The sequence below is a fragment of the Hyla sarda genome, chromosome 12 (genome assembly GCF_029499605.1).
Source record: "Hyla sarda isolate aHylSar1 chromosome 12, aHylSar1.hap1, whole genome shotgun sequence".
In the NCBI taxonomy this organism is placed as follows: domain Eukaryota; kingdom Metazoa; phylum Chordata; class Amphibia; order Anura; family Hylidae; genus Hyla; species Hyla sarda.
This window is the reverse complement of record NC_079200.1, coordinates 23,575,391-23,595,982: the sequence shown is the minus strand read 5'-3', so window position 1 is coordinate 23,595,982 and position 20,592 is coordinate 23,575,391. Positions and strand designations below refer to the sequence as shown.

The following is a 20,592-nucleotide window of genomic DNA, read 5'->3' as shown; positions in this document are numbered from 1 at the left end:
ATCACTGTGTATATTATCCCTGTACTGTGACATCACCGTGTATATCATCCCTGTACTGTGACATCACTGTGTGTATTATCTCTGTACTGTGACATCACTGTGTATTATCCCTGTACTTTGACATCACTGTGTAATAACCCTGTATTGTGACATCACTGTGTATTATCCCTGTACTGTGACATCACTGTGTATTATCCCTGTACTGTGACATCACCATGTGTATTATCCCTGTACTGTGACATTACCGTGTATATTATTCCTGTACTGTGACATCACTGTGTGTATTATCTCTGTACTGTGACATCACTGTGTATATTATCCCTGTACTTTGACATCACTGTGTATTATCCCTGTACTGTGACATCACTGTGTGTTATCCCTGTACTGTGACATCACTATGTGTATTATCCTGTACTGTGACATCACTGTGTATTATCCCTGTACTGTAACATCACTGTGTGTATTATCCCTGTACTGTGACATCACTGTGTGTATCATCCCTGTACTGTGACATCACTGTGTATATTATCCCTGTACTGTGACATCACTGTGTATTATCCCTGTACTGTGACATCACTGTGTGTATTATGCCTGTACTGTGATATTACTGTGTATTATCCCTGTACTGCAACATCACTGTGTATATTATCCCTATACTGTGACATCACTGTGTATATTATCCCTGTACTGTGACATCACTGTGTGTATTATCCCTGTACTGTGACATCACCGTGTATATTATCCCTGTACTGTGACATCACTGTGTGTATTATCTCTGTACTGTGACATCACTGTGTATTATCCCTGTACTTTGACATCACTGTGTAATAACCCTGTATTGTGACATCACTGTGTATTATCCCTGTACTGTGACATCACTGTGTATTATCCCTGTACTGTGACGTCACTGTGTGTATTATCCCTGTACTGTGATATCACTGTGTATTATCCCTGTACTGTGACATCACTGTGTGTTATCCCTGTACTGTGACATCACTGTGTGTATTATCCCTGTACTGTGACATCACTGTGTGTATTATCCCTGTACTGTGACATCACTGTGTATTATCCCTGTACTGTAACATCACTGTGTATATTATCCCTGTACTGTGACATCACTGTGTATATTATCCATGTAATGTGACATCACTGTGTATTATCCCTGTACTGTGACATCACTGTGTATTATCCCTGTACTGTGACATCACTGTGTATATTATCCCTGTACTGTGACATCACTGTGTTTTATCCCTGTACTGTGACATCACTGTGTATTATCCCTGTACTGTGACATCAATGTGTATTATCCCTGTACTGTGACATCACTGTGTATATTATCCCTGTACTGTGACATCACCGTGTATATTATCCCTGTACTGTGACATCACCGTGTGTATTATCTCTGTACTGTGACATCACTGTGTATTATCCCTGTACTTTGACATCACTGTATAATAACCCTGTATTGTGACATCACTGTGTATTATCCCTGTACTGTGACATCACTGTGTATTATCCCTGTACTGTGACATCACTGTGTGTATTATCCCTGTACTGTGACATCACTGTGTGTTATCCCTGTACTGTGACATCACTGTGTATTATCCCTGTACTGTAACATCACTGTGTATATTATCCCTGTACTGTGACATCACTGTGTATATTATCCATGTACTGTGACATCACTGTGTATTATCCCTGTACTGTGACATCACTGTGTATTATCCCTGTACTGTGACATCACTGTGTATATTATCCCTGTACTGTGACATCACTGTGTTTTATCCCTGTACTGTGACATCACTGTGTATTATCCCTGTACTGTGACATCAATGTGTATTATCCCTGTACTGTGACATCACTGTGTATATTATCCCTGTACCGTGACATCACCGTGTATATTATCCCTGTACTGTGACATCACTGTGTATATTATCCCTGTACTGTGACATCACTGTGTATATTATCCATGTACTGTGACATCACTGTGTATTATCCCTGTACTGTGACATCACTGTGTGTATTATCCCTGTACTGGGACATCACTGTGTGTATTATCCCTGTACTGTGACATCACTTTGTGTATTATCCCTGTACTGTGACATCACTGTGTGTATTATCCATGTACTGTGACATCACTGTGTGTATTATCCCTGTACTGTGACATCACTGTGTATATTATCCCTGTACTGTGACATCACTGTGTATCATCCCTGTACTGTGACATCACTGTGTATATTATCCCTGTACTGTGATATTACTGTGTGTTATCCCTGTACTGTGACATCACTGTGTATTATCCCTGTACTGTAACATCACTGTGTATATTATCCCTGTACTGTGACATCACTATGTGTATTATCCCTGTACTGTGACATCACTGTGTGTATTATCTCTGTACTGTGACATCACTGTGTATTATCCCTGTACTGTGACATCACTGTGTATATTATCTCTGTACTGTGATATTACTGTGTGTTATCCCTGTACTGTGACATCACTGTGTATTATCCCTGTACTGTGACATCACTGTGTATATTATCCCTGTACTGTGACATCACTGTGTATATTATCCCTGTACTGTGACATCACTGTGTATTATCCCTGTACTGTGACATCACTGTGTATATTATCCCTGTACTGTGACATCACTGTGTATATTATCCCTGTACTGTGACATCACTGTGTATTATCCCTGTACTTTGACATCACTGTGTATATTATCCCTGTACTGTGATATTACTGTGTGTTATCCCTGTACTGTGACATCACTGTGTATTATCTCTGTACTGTGACATCAATGTGTATTATCCCTGTACTGTGACATCACTGTGTATATTATCCCTGTACTGTGACATCACCGTGTATATTATCCCTGTACTGTGACATCACCGTGTGTATTATCTCTGTACTGTGACATCACTGTGTATTATCCCTGTACTTTGACATCACTGTATAATAACCCTGTATTGTGACATCACTGTGTATTATCCCTGTACTGTGACATCACTGTGTATTATCCCTGTACTGTGACATCACTGTGTGTATTATCCCTGTACTGTGACATCACTGTGTGTTATCCCTGTACTGTGACATCACTGTGTATTATCCCTGTACTGTAACATCACTGTGTATATTATCCCTGTACTGTGACATCACTGTGTATATTATCCATGTACTGTGACATCACTGTGTATTATCCCTGTACTGTGACATCACTGTGTATTATCCCTGTACTGTGACATCACTGTGTATATTATCCCTGTACTGTGACATCACTGTGTTTTATCCCTGTACTGTGACATCACTGTGTATTATCCCTGTACTGTGACATCAATGTGTATTATCCCTGTACTGTGACATCACTGTGTATATTATCCCTGTACCGTGACATCACCGTGTATATTATCCCTGTACTGTGACATCACTGTGTATATTATCCCTGTACTGTGACATCACTGTGTATATTATCCATGTACTGTGACATCACTGTGTATTATCCCTGTACTGTGACATCACTGTGTGTATTATCCCTGTACTGGGACATCACTGTGTGTATTATCCCTGTACTGTGACATCACTTTGTGTATTATCCCTGTACTGTGACATCACTGTGTGTATTATCCATGTACTGTGACATCACTGTGTGTATTATCCCTGTACTGTGACATCACTGTGTATATTATCCCTGTACTGTGACATCACTGTGTATCATCCCTGTACTGTGACATCACTGTGTATATTATCCCTGTACTGTGATATTACTGTGTGTTATCCCTGTACTGTGACATCACTGTGTATTATCCCTGTACTGTAACATCACTGTGTATATTATCCCTGTACTGTGACATCACTATGTGTATTATCCCTGTACTGTGACATCACTGTGTGTATTATCTCTGTACTGTGACATCACTGTGTATTATCCCTGTACTGTGACATCACTGTGTATATTATCTCTGTACTGTGATATTACTGTGTGTTATCCCTGTACTGTGACATCACTGTGTATTATCCCTGTACTGTGACATCACTGTGTATATTATCCCTGTACTGTGACATCACTGTGTATATTATCCCTGTACTGTGACATCACTGTGTATTATCCCTGTACTGTGACATCACTGTGTATATTATCCCTGTACTGTGACATCACTGTGTATATTATCCCTGTACTGTGACATCACTGTGTATTATCCCTGTACTTTGACATCACTGTGTATATTATCCCTGTACTGTGATATTACTGTGTGTTATCCCTGTACTGTGACATCACTGTGTATTATCTCTGTACTGTGACATCACTGTGTATATTATCCCTGTACTGTGACATCACTGTGTATATTATCCCTGTACTGTGACATCACTGTGTGTATTATCCCTGTACTGTGACATCACTGTGTATTATCCCTGTACTGTGACATCACTGTGTATATTATCCCTGTACTGTGACATCACTGTGTATTATCCCTGTACTGTGACATCACTGTGTATATTATCCCTGTACTGTGACATCACTGTGTGTATTATCCCTGTACTGTGACACCACTGTGTGTATTATCCCTGTACTGTGACATCACTGTGTATTATCCCTGTACTGTGACATCACTGTGTGTATTATCCCTGTACTGTGACATCACTGTGTATTATCCCTGTACTGTGACATCACTGTATGTATTATCCCTGTACTGTGACATCACTGTGTGTATTATCCCTGTACTGTGACATCACTGTGTATTATCCCTGTACTGTGACATCACTCTGTATATTATCCCTGTACTGTGACATCACTGTGTGTATTATCCCTTTACTGTGACATCACTGTATGTATTATCCCTGTACTGTGACATCACTGTGTGTATTATCCCTGTACTGTGACATCACTGTGTATTATCCCTGTACCGTGACATCACTGTGTGTATTATCCCTGTACTGTGACATCACTGTGTGTATTATCCCTGTACTGTGACATCACTGGGTGTATTATCCCTGTACTGTGACATCACTGTGTATATTATCCCTGTACTGTGACATCACTGTGTGTATTATACCTGTACTGTGACATCATTGTGTATTATCCTTGTACTGTGACATCACTGTGTGTATTATCCTTGTACTGTGACATCACTGTGTGTATTATCCCTGTACTGTGACATCACTGTGTGTATTATCCCTGTACTGTGACATCACTGTGTGTATTATCCCTGTACTGTGACATCACTGTGTATATTATCCCTGTACTGTGACATCACTGTGTATATTATCCCTGTACTGTGACATCACTTTGTGTATTATCCCTGTACTGTGACATCACAGTGTGTACTATGCCTGTACTCTAATGTCTCTAATGTTGTAATATAACTGTGTGATGATGTCACCATAGTGGAGTGTGGCCCCATGATTTTTACCTGGAGTTGGGCGAGACCCAAAGTTCCTTTTGTCACAATAAGGAGACACAGTTGTATAAATGAAACATGGTAGGTAGGTCCCTGTACAAGAGCTCGGGAGCTACAAGTTATATCTCCAGATGCCTCATTTATGAGTTTGGACGAGAATTTTGCCTCAGGCGTTCTGCTATAACTGTAGGGGGCAGCAAAAAGTCTCTAGCCCATCCCCACCTTGGGACTGTCACACAGTCTACGATGAATTTATGAGGAAGCGTAACAGCATTTGTTGTAGATTGTTGTTATAAGATAGTTTTTTGGGGCGAGTCACGGATTTTGTGCTCACGCAGCTATTCTACGTATGGCCACAGCCCTTCCATATGAGGAGCCTATGTTCACCATCTACGACTGCATTTCATACTATATACATTTTTTATTTTATTTTTAGCCATCCATATTCTACTGGGCTTTACATGAAACAGGATTAGAAAAAATGTAACGTGGCTGTTTTTTTTTTTTTTTACAGAAACAGTGCCCCACCTGTCCATGGGTTGTGCCTGGCATTGCAGTTCAGCCCATTGATGTAAATAGGGCTGAGCTGCTATAGGGGGGGTATTTATCAAAGGATTTATGTGTTTGTTTGTTTTTCACGTAACTTTGGCGCAATACTTTGGCGCATCTTCTCCACTGTCATTTTTACAACTTTCTCAAAAATCACACGGTCCTGTGTGTTATTTTAACTTTAGTCAGTAATTCATCATTTGCGCCAATCGATCTTTGGCGCAATTTTGCACCTTTAGGGGTTTCTTTTTGGCCCAAATCACCGCCAAGAAATTTTGCACATGGAAAACACACTTAGCAATGTCAGAAAATGTAAAGGCGTCAAAATACATTAAAAACATTTTTTTGTGAAAGCAGCGACGCCTCCAGGGCTGCGCAATACTATCCTGCGACATAGTTGTCTCTGGGGAACCTTCACCCTCCGTTGAGCCAGCATCGGACATGGCCACACAGGTTCAGGAAAGATAAGCACTAAGGCAGTGGTCTCCAACCTGCGGACCTCCAGATGTTGCAAAACTACAACTCCCAGCATGCCCGGACAGCCAACGGCTGTCCGGGCATGCTGGGAATTGTAGTTTTGCAACATCTGGAGGTCCGCAGGTTGAAAACCACTGCACTAAAATAACAAAAAAATAAATAAAAAATAAATAAAAACACTTAAGTTAAAAATAAAATTCATTTCACATGATATATATATATATATATATATATATATATATATATATATATATATATAAACCCCACGAAAGAAAATAACTCACGTCGCTTGCTGATATACTGCAGGAGGGACTCCGAAATGGCTGCTCTAAAGGTTAAAATACGCGTCCTCTGTGGTGGTAAGTTCTGTGTAAAAGGCGCTGTGAACAGCTGATTTCAACATTTGCGCCAAAATTACTAACAACTTGCACCAAATGATAAATGTCCACGAAAACCAAAGTGAAAAAAAAAGGGTAAAAAGAAACTGTCAACAGGCAAAATTGATAAATACCCCCCATAGACCTTATAACTTGTGAACGGGTGTATTGCAGTTTTGCTTGGAAGAAAACAAGTTTTTCTAAACTTCCAAATTTGGACACAGACATGGTAAATTTTCACCTTTAGGGTGCGTTCCCACAGGGCGTATACGCAGCGTATTTGACGCTGTGCAAAATTTATGGCAGCAGCGGGAAATACGCAGCGTATTCCTCGCTCACCATACACACAGGGCTTTCCGGCGGCAGCCCTATGTGCGCAGTGAGTTTTGGAGGCGGAGCCGCGCGTCACTGTCACACCGGCACATGGCTCCGCCTCCAAAACTCACTACACACATAGGGCTGCCGCCGGAAAGCCCTGTGTGTATAGTGAGCAAGGGATATGCGGCGTATTTCCCGCTGCTGCCGTAAAATTTGCGCAGCGTCAAATACGCTGCGTATACGCCCTGTGGGAACGCACCCTAAAAGAAAGTATTAGTTATCATGACATGAAGCAAGGACAGGTGCAACCTGTGGGACACCTAGGGAGACACTCCTGAGTATGAGGAGAATGGGGGGTATGTATGAAGCTTTTTACCCTGTTTTTTTGTCTGTGATTTGTCGCAATTTTTCCTTTATGCCATTTTTTGCGACAAACAACTGCGCCAAATGGTTTAGAACAAAATCACTGTCAGGATCCGGATAGGTATGCAGCGAGGACACTGGTGGTGGATCCTCTGTTTCAGTGGGGTGATGACGTGGGCCGTACTAGGGGAACGGAGTCTAAGGGGTTACTGGTATTCACCAGAGCCCGCCGCAAAGCGAGATGGACTTGCAGCGGCAGGTAACCCCTAGGTCGTTCTACCCGATAGAGACTCAAGCCCAACTGACAGCTGAGACAGGCACGGTACAGAAGGACAAGGCAAGAGCAAGGTCGGGCGTAGCAGAAGGTCAGGGGCAACAGCAGAGGGTCTGGAACACAGGCTAGGGAACACACAAAACGCTTTCACTGGGCACAATTCAACAAGATCCGGCGATGACAGGAAGGGGAAGTGGGTTTTTATAAGGAGGGCACAGGTGCAGGTACTGATTGGGTCAGGCGCCAATCATTGGCGCACTGGCCCTTTAAATCTCAGAGAGCCGGCGCGCGCCTGCCCTAGGGAGCGGGGCTGCGCTCGCCGGGACTGAGCAGACGGAGGACGGGGCAGGTGAGGAGATTGTGATGCGAGCCGCGGGTGGGTGCGTCCCGCTACGCTGGTCGCATCCCCGCCAAAGACACTAGTGCAGCGCTCCCGGTCAGCGGGTCTGACCGGGGCGCTGCACGGAGGTGAACGCCGCAAGCGCTCCGGGGAGGAGCAGGAACCCGGAGCGCTCAGCGTACCAATCACTGATTTCACTTTGTTAGTCGTGATTTCAGTTACAATCATTCTTTGGTCTGGAATTCATTAATTGCGACTTTTCGATTTGGCGCAAGTTTAGGCGCAAACACCTTCATTTAGGCGCAAATCTACACCATGAATAAAGTGACAGAGAAAATAGCTACAACAATAGAACGTCCCAAAGTCAGATTTACTGCCTGGAATTCTAGGGTCTGCGCCTTTTGTAGGTCTTCATTTGTGCCAAAATGACAAAATTGCGTATGACAATTGATCATTTTGGCGCAAATATGCTCCATTTGACGCAAAAAAAAAACATACATAAAATCACACATTGCTACACCATTATAGATACATGTCCCCCAATGTCATGACAATGTCCCCGGTCTCCGTGTTCCAGCTGCAGTCTATGTGATGTTGTCGTGGGGCTGAGAAACTCTTCTCCACCTGCAGAAATCCGTGTATGGGATACGGTGCAGTGATCAAGGCACTGTACAGAGTTTAAAGGATTTCACCCAAAATGCCATCTACGCTGTGAAGGCAAAGTGCTCAATGAAGTTCAGTTCAGTTCCAAGAAGGAGTATTGTTTAGCCAGAGGGGAAGAATGCTGAACAAGGTCCCCTCTGCTTATTCTAATCTGTGTAACTCAAAACTAGTGATGAGCGGCATTGCCCATATTCAAAATCGCTATATTTTGCAAATGTATAGACGAATATTTGTCCTATATTCCCGAATTTTGCATATTCGTTATATTCGCGTATTCGAGGGAGAAAGCAGTGAGGGGGTGGGCAACTTTACTATTGTTGTTGATAACCTCTGACAAGTGTATTTGCATCATTTTAGTTGTCCCACAAGTAAAAAGAAGGAATATGCGCATATGCGGGAAAAAAGTGAATATTCGTAATTTCAAATACATAGCCAATATATTCGCAATATTTGCGAATTCGCGAATTTGCGATATTCACGATAATAATTTGAAATGCGAATATTCGCACCCAACACTACTCAACACGTCACAGAAGTTTTCCTGCGTACACCCTACACATAGGGTATCCATCCCGAGAGTACGGCCATGTTCACACATCAGAATTTCTGTGGCGAATTCTACATTGGAATTCGGCAAAGCGATTCCGCTGCAGCAGAGTCCCATTGAATTCAATGGGATTCTGCTGCGTTGTGCACACGGCGGCATTTCAGTGCCAGATGTTTCCGGCACGGCAATTCCGTTTTCCATGGCCGCAGAAAGAACAGAACCTGTTCATTCTTTCTGCGGACACCGCACGGAATGCATTGCCGTCTATGAGATGGCCCATTCCTAGCGTTGACTTTCCACTCAAAATATCTTCTGTAAAAGCAACTATTAAAGGGGCAGCGATTAATTGTTCACTTATCTGCCCTAAAAATGGTAACATTTCACATTATGCCAAACAGACTGTATTGTCTTTGAATTTTCAGAGAGGGTTTAGTGAGGTTTTTAAGTTGTTTCCACGTTATCCAAGTATCCAAAGTTTTCCTTCCTGCAGACCACACTATAGGGAACACTCACTTGATAAAAGATTGGTTGGGTTCACAGGGAGGGTCGACACTAGAGATGAGCGAACTTACAGTAAATTCGATTCGTCACGAACTTCTCGGCTCGGCAGTTGATGACTTATCCTGCATAAATTAGTTCAGCTTTCCGGTGCTCCGGTGGGCTGGAAAAGGTGGATACAGTCCTAGGAAAGAGTCTCCTAGGACTGTATCCACCTTTTCCAGCCCACAGGAGCACCGGAAAGCTGAACTAATTTATGCAGGAAAAGTCATCAACTGCCGAGCCGAGAAGTTCGTGACGAATCGAATTTACTGTAAGTTCGCTCATCTCTAGTCGACACCTTTCTTGCAAAGAAATACCGCCCATTCTAATTTGTATAATAATTATATATGCGTGACATCACAGGATACACATATGCGGGAAAAATGTTGTCCTATTCTGGCCCCTATAACTTTTTTATTTCTCCTTATACAGGTCTGTGTGAGGCTCATGTTTTGTGCCCTGATCTGTAGTTTTTAACAGGACCATTTTTGTTTTGATGTGACCTTTCGATCGCTTTTTTTCCCATTTAATTCAGGAGTTGCAATTAGTTACTAACTACAACTCCCAGCATGCCCTGATACAGCCTGTGGCTCAGCAGCTGCCCCAAACGGAAACTACAACTCCCAGCATGTTGGACTATATAGTAGTATATAGTATAGGTCAGTGTTTCCCAACCAGGGGTGCCTCCAGCTGTTGCAAAACTACAACTCCCATCATGTTGGATATAGTAGTATATAGTATAGGTCAGTGTTTCCCAACCAGGGGTGCCTCCAGCTGTTGCAAAACTACAACTCCCAGCATGTTGGACCATATAGTAGTATATAGTATAGATCAGTGTTTCCCAACCAGGGGTGCCTCCAGCTGTTGCAAAACTACAACTCCCAGCATGTTGGACTATATAGTAGTATATAGTATAGGTCAATGTTTCCCAACCAGGGGTGCCTCCAGCTGTTGCAAAACTACAACTCCCAGCATGTTGGACTATATAGTAGTATATAGTATAGGTCAATGTTTCCCAACCAGGGGTGCCTCCAGCTGTTGCAAAACTACAACTCCCAGCATGTTGGACTATATAGTAGTATATAGTATAGATCAGTGTTTCCCAACCAGGGGTGCCTCCAGCTGTTGCAAAACTACAACTCCCAGCATGTTGGACTATATAGTAGTATATAGTATAGGTCAATGTTTCCCAACCAGGGGTGCCTCCAGCTGTTGCAAAACTACAACTCCCAGCATGTTGGACTATATAGTAGTATATAGTATAGGTCAGTGTTTCCCAACCAGGGGTGCCTCCAGCTGTTGCAAAACTACAACTCGCAGCATGTTGGACTATATAGTAGTATATAGTATAGGTCAGTGTTTCCCAACAAGGGGTGCCCCCAGCTGTTGCAAAACTACAACTCCCAGCATGTTGGACTATATAGTAGTATATAATATAGATCAGTGTTTCCCAACCAGGGGTGCCTCCAGCTGTTGCAAAACTACAACTCCCAGCATGCCCGGACAGCCGTTGGCTGTCCGGGCATGCTGGGAGTTGTAGTTTTGCAACAGCTGGAGGCGCTCTGGTTGGGAAACACTGGTATAGTACATGGTGCAACATTCCGGGAGTTGGAGGATTGGTTGGATAAATACCGGCCATTGCATAGCGGGTATTTTTTTTAAATATAAAAATACCGGCAGGGTGGCCAAAATACCGGCTGTGCCGGTAAAATACCCTGCCAGGTAGAAACTCTATTCACAGCGGAACATCAGGTGAGCCATTCCACTCTGCTCCATGACATTTCGGAAGAACTACTACTCCCCGCTATTCTGCACTGTATTATAACTAAGAGGTAAGTCTGTAGAAAATCCGGGGAGATTTACCAAGACCTGGGTTGATGAATAGTGTTGAGCGCGAATATTCGAAATGCACATTTTTTACCGCGAATATCGTCACTTCGCGATTTCACGAATATTTATAATATAGTAATATATATTCGTAATGACGAATGTTCTTTTTTTTTTTTTTTTTTTAATATACAAATATATGTGAATATGCAAATATTCCCAAATATGCGAATAGGCAAATATTCGTGAATATCTGCCCTTCCAGTCACTGATCACTTCCAGACGCTGATCCCTCTCTTCTTTTAGGTGAAAGATATAATCGCGCATGCGCACTATGCGAATTTCATTACGAATTTTCGCATTGGAACAAAAAAAAAAAAAAGAGCACGAACATAGCAAATATGCGAATTTCGCGAATATAGGACGATATCGGGAAATTCGAATATGGCCTATGCCGCTCATCACTATTGATAAAGAGTGGTGCCATTGCCCATAGCGACCAATCAGATTGCTTCTTTTATTTTTCAAAGGCCTTTATAAAAATGAAAGTAGCGATCTGATTGGTTGCTATGGGCAACTCAGCAACTTTCCCTCTGCACAGGTTTTGATAAATCTCCTTCGTTGTCCCTATTTTCAGACCCATCTCTACTTCACCTGCTAGTCCATCAATACGTCTAATCCAAGTCTACAATGGATTTGGGTACAAAGGGGGAGATTCATCGAGACCTGGGCTGAGGAAAAGTCGTCCAGTTGTCCATAGCAACCAATCAGATCGCTTCTTTTATTTTTCAAAGGCATTTTCAAAAACGAAAAAAGCATTCTGAATGGTTGCTATGGGCAACTGGACAACTTTTTCTCTGCACAACTTTTGACGAATCTCCCCCCCCCCAAAGTCTGTACGGTAGCACAAGTAGGCCATTGGACCTCATGGTATAGAGGCTGATGGCCTCCATCACCCACCATACGGGGCCCATTGGATGATGTATGCTTCTCTATGAAATCGCTGACATACAGAGTCACATTCAAGGTTCCAATTACGTCTTTGGGAGACCTGTTATGGGTGCATAATATGACCCTATGTATACACCCTATGGAAAGAAAGGATACATTATTCATTCCGCCATGGAGTCATTCCGCCATGTTTGTGTCTTGAAGTTCTTTATCTTTCCAAATTGTTGACCTGGTGGATTGACTAGCCATTATAATGGTGCAGATTTTCTCGTTGACCTTTACCTTATCTGTTTGCCTTATATTCACACTTGTTTGCCTTGTTTCTTTGTATCTCTCTCTAATGTGTCTACTTCCATTCACTTTGTTTCTTTGTCCATTCTTCTATACAATCTGTGTGTTAAGTCTGTCTTCTGATCTACCCTGTCTCCCTGTTTGTAAATGACTGCTAGGTCCTATGTATAGCCAGTAGAGATGAGCGAACTTACAGTAAATTCGATTTGTCACGAACTTCTCGGCTCGGCAGTTGATGACTTATCCTGCGTAAATTAGTTCAGCCTTCAGGTGCTCCGGTGGGCTGGGAAAGGTGGATACAGTCCTAGGAAAGAGTCTCCTAGGAATGTATCCACCTTTTCCAGCCCACCGGAGCACCTGAAATCTGAACTAATTTATGCAGGATAAGTCATCAACTGCCGAGCCGAGAAGTTCGTGACGAATCAAATTTACTGTAAGTTCGCTCATCTCTAATAGCCAGTTTAGTCCTCCTATGCCATCTGTGCTTTTTCAGGTTATCATTGTGGTGCCAATGAGGAAGATGGATGGAGTACTCCCTAAGTCTAAGGTAGTGTCACAGATGGCTGGGTGGTTCTGATAACCTGCTGGGTTCCCCTGTGAGCCCGTGCAACTTTTGTAAAAGGAGGGGTCCTGCAAAAATGAGTTTTTGGGAGGGTATTCTCATGAAGGTGTATGGAGCAGAAGTACTCCAGCTTCACATGAAATCCTCTCTGCAGAATTAAAATAGTATAGTCTCTATATAACACAGGGCTGCAAGTAGCACAAGACCAGGGCCGCTTCATGAATAGCTTGGAAGAAAGAAGAGACAGAGGGGATATGATAGAGACTTTTAAATACATAAAGGGAATCAACATGGTAAAGGAGGAGAGGAGATTTAAAAGAAGAAAAACTACAACAAGAGGACATAGTTTTAAATTAGAGGGGAAAAGGTTTCTGCAGTAATATGAGGAAGTATTACTTTACTGAGAGTAGTGGATGCATGGAATTTTTTTTTTTTTTTTATCTAAAGCCGAGGAACGTGCTCTCGATTCACCCAAAGTGCAAGAAAAAGTGCAAACGTGTTACACTAAAAAAACGTGCACAAAGGATGCGGTCTATCGCAAGCCCTTCTCCGATAGGAGAGAGGCCCCCCAACAAACCTTACGCTTCGCCTCCGGACCAAAAGGTACCTGCAAGGATCCAGGTTCGATGTCCCTTTTCGCCGAAGCTGCTAGGGGACCACAAATGCTCCCGGCATCCCCCTTGGCGTTAGCCAAGGTATCTGCCCGCAGAGCCGATAACGGTAGGTACCCTGCCAAAGCAGGAGTACCCGGGGTGTTTGCAGGGAGGTGCGGAACCTAATGGCCACACACACCTCCCCTAGACCGCCAGGAGGGACACCCAGAAGGACTACCTCATCCTAACAATACTGTGGACACACAACACGCAAAAAGTGACACAGTGAGACAAAAAAGAAATAAATAAGTGAATGTGTGCAGATATACTGCCCGGACATCCGGCCAGATCTATAAAAATTTCTCTGATCCTAGCCAGAAGGCCGGGAATCAAGAGGTGAGTGCCACAAGGTGAAGAGATTATGGTGCCCGTGCTTCAACTCAGTGAGCCCATCCTCCCAGTGAGTTTCTGCACCTCGGGGTCACCACTCCCCGAGGCACAAAAGTACCTCGGCTCTAGACCCTCTCAGCCTCATGGCGAGACCTGGACGGAAAAGGTCACATCGGGGCAGCCGTCGAGCTGATTCCTCAGAACCAGCCCCGGAAAGCCCTGGTACACCTGCATCCTCCATGCAGCACCCATCCCCACCAGCATGAAAACTGATAAGAACAGAAACTACACTTGATCTTAGCCAAAAGGCATGGAATAGCCTTCCTGCAGAAGTGGTCGCTGCAAATACAGTGAAGAAGTTTAAACATGCATGGGATAGGCATAAGGCTATCCTTCATATAAGATAGGGCCAGGGACTAGTGATAGGATTCAGATTATTGGGCAGACTAGATGGGCCAAATGGTTCTTATTAGTGTTGCTCGCGAATATTTGCAATGCGAATTTTATTCGCGAATATCGCATATTCGTGAATTCGCAAATATTCACGAATATAGCACTATATATTCGCAATTACGAATTTAAATAAAATTTTTTTTTTTTATTATTATTTTTTTTCACAGTACACATCACAGTGATCATCCCTCTCTGCTTCCAGCTTGTGTGGTGTAAAGAAGGCTCTAATACTACTGTGTGAGACTGGAGTGCGAATTCTCGCATATGCGAAAATTAGCATATGCTAATTTTCGCATATTCGAATTTTTCGCATATGCTAATTTTTGTATATACAAATTTTCCCATGTGCGAATTTTCGCATATGCGAAAATGTACCGCGAATATTACGAATATGCCAATTTAGCGAATATATGACGAATATTCGTCCATATATTCGCGAAATATCGCAAATTCGAATATGGCCTATGCCGCTCAACACTAGTTCTTATCTGCAGACACATTCTATGTTTCTGCCTATAGGCAAAATAGGCAGCTGCCTAGAACTCCCTCTTGATGGGGGAGCCGCTCTGCCCGCTGCAAGAAAGTTAGTACCGAGCATCCATAGCACCCACCGCTCATCTGAAGCACCCGCCCAGCCAGCACCACCGTCACAACCCCCCCCTCCCCCTCCCTTCCCGGTACCATAATAATTAGAGATGAGCAAATTCTTGAAAAATTTTATTCGGCGAATCGCTATTAAAACTGCTATTTCCAGACTACAGAGAGCCTCAATAGGGGTGAAGAACACTTTGCCTTGTCCTACACGCATAGGGAGTGTGCTATGTTAGTAAAATAATACTGTTATTCAGTATGACATGCAGATTACAGGCATCACTATTAGAATCACTGCCACAGAGCGTCTGGATGTGGCAGCAGGGAGACCATATGGCGTCAAAATTGAAGAGAATAAAGAGAATTTGATGTCATTTTTATTTAATTAAATTAGAATTTATTTACATTTTTTGAGTACCCATTCTGGTGAGCATCGAGCTGGTGGTTCTCCGCCAGGGGAGATACCACCTGTTCCAGCCCCTGCCTCTCAGAATCCCCCTGACTGTGAAAGCGCAAATGTTTCATTTAATCAGTTATGGTTCATTGTTATCGCTCTATCGATTTTTTTTAAATTGATATTGAAATTTAAGATTTAATAATAAAATGTGTGGTTACAAAAGACCAAATCCAACAAGGAGTCACATGTCAAATGGCAGCACAATGACAGAGCCTAGAGGTGGCAGCAGCATGAGGAAACCATAATCTGGCAGAATGACACAGCGTGGAATTGGCGACAGCAAGAAGAGACCATATAGTGGCTGAATGACACAGCCTGGAGTTGGCGGCAGCATGAGGAGACACTAGGGCCTCGCAATCCCTAAGATAAAAAGATGAATTTTCTAATTTAAATTGAAGATTTATGGTAGCTAGTGCTACCATAAAAATGTTTAGATATTGTCCCAGCAGCATAAGGAGACCATATAGTGGTTGAATGACACAGCCTAGAGCTGGCGGCAGCATGAGGAGACCATATAGTGGCTGAATGACACAGCCTGGAGCTGGCGGCAGCATGAGGAGACCATATAGTGGCTGAATGACACGGCCTGGAGTTGGCAGCAGCATGAGGAGGAGACCATAGGGCTTTACAATCCCTAAAATTAAGATGAATTTTTAAATTTAAATTGAAGATTTATGGTAGCTAGTGCTGTCATAAAAATGTTTAGGTAATGTCCCAGCAGCATGAGGAGACAAAATAGTGGCTGAATGACACAGCCTATAGTTGGCGGTAGCATGAGGAAACCATATAGTGGCTGAATGACACAGCGTGGAGGTGGCGGCAGCAAGAGCAGACCATATAGTGGCTGAATGACACAGTCTGGAGTTGGCGGCAGCATGAGGTGACAATAGGGCTTCACAATCCCGAATAGATTAAAATAGGAATTTTCAATTTTAAATTGAAGTTTTATGGTAGCTAGTGCTATCTTAAAAAAATGTAAGTAATGTGTAAGCAGCATGAGGAGACCATATAGTGGCTGAATGACACAGCCTGGAGTTTGCGGCAGCATGAGGAGAATATATGGTGGCAGAATGAGACAGCCTGGAGGTGGCAGCAGCAGCATCAGGAGTCCTGAAAGTGACCCGATGAGAGAGTGGTGCGGTGGGTGGCAATACCAGTACCCGCTGACGAAGGTGGGTGAAAAAAGGTCTGATGTGGAGGAATGTTTGTAACTGGGGAGCAGCACTTTAAATCTATTTTGCACTATCCATATTTGTAAAGTGTTGATGTGGCACCATGGTCAATCTACTCTGATGCATCAGGCATTGGTGGCTGGAAATCCTGGCTCATCCAAGCCTGATTCATCTTCACAAAGGTCAGTCCCTCCACATTTTTCGTGGACAGATGAGTTCTCCTTGGGGTGACTATGGCCCCCGCTGCACTAAACACCCACTCTGATGGCACACTACTGGCTGGGCAGGACAGCTTTTTCATGGCAAACCCTGCTAGTCGTGGCAACAAATCATGTTTGGCTACCCAGAAGCCAGCGGATCTTCAAGGTATGTTGGCATGGGCAAGTCAAGGTATGCCACCACCTGCTGGTTCAGGTCCTGCTCAAGGTCTACCTGTTGCTTCACTAAGCGGGTGAAGAAAGGCACTCATCAGCAACTATAGACTCAGGCTGCTGCTGATGGAGCTGGTACTGCTCCTGGCAACCCACCCCTCCCCAGCAGCCATGGCAGTGGAAGGTGAGCGCAGAGGGACCGCCGAGTCAGACCTGCGAGAGGATGGACGATGGCACCGTTAGGCATCGGCCAACTGACTACATGGATATCTCTGTAGATTGTCCTCCCTCTCAGTGGGTGTAAAAAGGTCCCCATTTTGTGCCGGAAGCAAGGGTCCAATAAGGTGGAGAGACAGAAGTCATCCCGCTGCTGAATGGTGACAATTCGGTGGTCACTAGGCAAGCAAGTGAGCATGCATCGTTCCATTTGTGCAAGTGACTCAGAGGGGCTCCCTGCCTCCATCTCCACTGCATACTGCCACGGTGTGACTGGGTCCGTATGTACGTATGTGGTATGCACTTATGAGGGCAGAAAAGTGCACTACAGTACGCTTAAAAAAGTATTTGTGCACAACACCAGCAGTACACACCAGTGCTGCAGCACACAGTCGCTGTGTACTACATCCAAAATTGCACTCTCTCTCTCAATCTCACTCCCTTCCCTATCAGTACTTCTAGGCAGGATTTTTGTTTGCGCTGAATCGCTGCTGTTCTTCTGTGCAACACGCTGCTCTCTGTCATACAATGCTGTAGAATCACTGCAGTAAGAATGCTTTTCTGTGAAACACACACTGCTCTTTGTCGTTCTCTCTGTGCAACAGAACGCTGACTTGACTAGGAGGTGAATCGCTGCTGGAAAAAGCTTTTCTGTGCAACACACAGCGCTGTCTGTCCCTATTTATCTCTCTGCAGTGAAAGGCTGAAGTGACTGGCCTCAATATGGCTGCCAATTATATAGGGCTGTGACATCACAGGGGTGACTGGCTGCTAATAGGCTGCATCCTGCATGTGATTCAGGGTCATCCCACCAACCCCTGTTCCCACATTCCCAGGATTCCTTGCCCCATGTCCTCACATGTGGATCCACTATTTTAGATGCCCTGGAGCCTGGACCGCACTAAATGGAGTTTAATGATGCGATTTTTCCTGAAATTCGTAACAAATTCGGATTCGTCAGATTCAATTCGCTCATCCCTAGTTGTGGTGGTGGTTGACCACTGATCCCAAGAATGGGAATAAAATTCCCATGGGCATGCATGCTCCATTCATGCTCAATGGGCTTCCCAGCATTAGAGAGCTCAGCAATGTTCAGAAGGCCCAGAAAATGTGAATAGAGCGCCGGACACATGCCTGTAGCTCTCAACTGATTTGAGGGGAAATGTAACCTTTGTTCTCATAAACAATGGGATTCCCATTGGTCAGACAACCACAAATCATTTTGTTAACCTCTGTCCTGTTATAGTAATGTTAATATCCCTTTAAACAAGTACTTCAGTGCAGGAAAACTAATCCTATATCCAAAGAATATCGCCTGCACGGCACCCGGCAGTCCCCAGAAACAGGGTGTTCACGAAACAGCAGCCTACACACCTCTTCCATGTATCTCTATGGGAGAGCCGTAGATACAACGTTCAGGTATCTCCAGCTCTCCCATATAGATACATGGAGGGTGGACGTGTTTGCCACCGTTCCCTTCCGGAGGACTGCTTGAGTGGCGTGCAGGAGATCACAGGGGTCCCCCTTGGATAGGGATATGTGCTCCAGCACTGGAGTACATCCTTAAAGTTCCTGACAACAAAAGGATGGGGCATGTGGAAATCAATGTGGACATCTGACATCAATGGAAAGTGTGAAGCTCCCATAAACATTAGCAGATACAAAAGAGAACAGGGTGTGCGCCCCTGGATGGAACCTGATGGATGAGATAGTGAAGAGCCCAATCAAAACACACTCACCTATGCGAGTTGTGCGAATGGAGGCACAACACTCAATGCGCTTGATCAGGAATCCTGTAATCGCGGCTTCTGCGGCTCCCGTCTGACGAAGAAGCCGGAACGGCTTTGAAACGCGTTGCGTGGATCCTTTGTGTGCAATAAATTTACCCATATATACTTCTTGTGGGAGCGCGATTCATCTCCCTTTCTTGGATCTCCTTTTATCTATAAACATTAGCAGGTATCTGATCCCATCAAATTCTGGAGGGTATCATCAGCTTTAACGAATATCTGTCATATCCAACAAACAAATGTCATCTGTTACTTATGTACATATTTTTAATGTGTCTAGCACCTATATTTCTCTCACAAATACCTTCTTTTTCTTACTCATTTGGCTATCATTATGTGTTTTGGAGGGGACATGTCCTCACTCTGTATGGCTCATCTTCTTCTCTGAGTCTACTGTGCTGTGCTGGGTCTCTTCATCCAATCACTGCAGGCTGCTCTGTAACCCCCTCCTCTCTGTTTTTATGCTGCAGGCTGATCGGACAGGAGTGAGCGAAGAGAAATGCTAGCTCCACCCTCACGTACTGGACTATGTCCCAGCCTGCGCTTCAGCTGGGACAAAGATGATGCTGCAGTCGAACAGGATGGTATGGGGACCCCTAGTGGTCTTTTTTATTAGCCATGATTTCTATAAAAAAAAGTAATACAATTTTCTTATCAAGTATATTAGAAAAGGTAATGTTTTGCCAAGATGTACAACAAATAAAAAGTGTTTGAATGTGACAGTGCCCATTTAAATTCTCAATGGTAGTATTGTGTCAGCAATATATAACAATAGTAGGAGGACACACTATAAATATATCAGTGGTAATATAAGGTGCTTGATGACGGTATTATTTTATATATGTCTACAAATAAGTATTTGAAAGCATATATATATATATATATATATATATATATATATATATATTTATATATATATATACATACAGTGGTCCCTCAACATACGATGGTAATCCGTTCCAAATGGACCATCATTTGTTGAAACCATCGTATGTTGAGGGATCCGTGCAATGTAAAGTATAGGACAGTGGTCTACAACCTGCGGACCTCCAGATGTTGCAAAACAACAACACCCAGCATGCCC

General features: G+C 43.5%; 1 protein-coding gene across 4 annotated transcripts in view; it reads right to left on the bottom strand.

Moving 5' to 3' along the window:
- Positions 1-20,066, bottom strand: part of LOC130296877 (keratin, type I cytoskeletal 47 kDa-like) — a 30,633-nt gene extending 10,567 nt beyond the window's left edge. Inside the window, exons 1-2 of one of the 4 annotated variants that reach the window (XM_056548879.1) lie at positions 19,813-20,066; positions 19,458-19,727 (exon numbers count right to left, since the gene is read on the bottom strand). Coding sequence is in view for 1 of the 4 variants with exons in the window: in XM_056548882.1 (XP_056404857.1) it covers positions 19,813-19,830 (18 nt within the window). In the remaining 3 variants the exon portion in view is untranslated. Of the gene's footprint in view, positions 1-12,325; positions 12,356-12,904; positions 12,979-19,457; positions 19,728-19,812 lie in introns of those variants that run through there. The other 3 variants (XM_056548882.1, XM_056548880.1, XM_056548881.1) reach the window with 3 other exon arrangements.
- Positions 20,067-20,592: the final 526 nt, after the last annotated feature.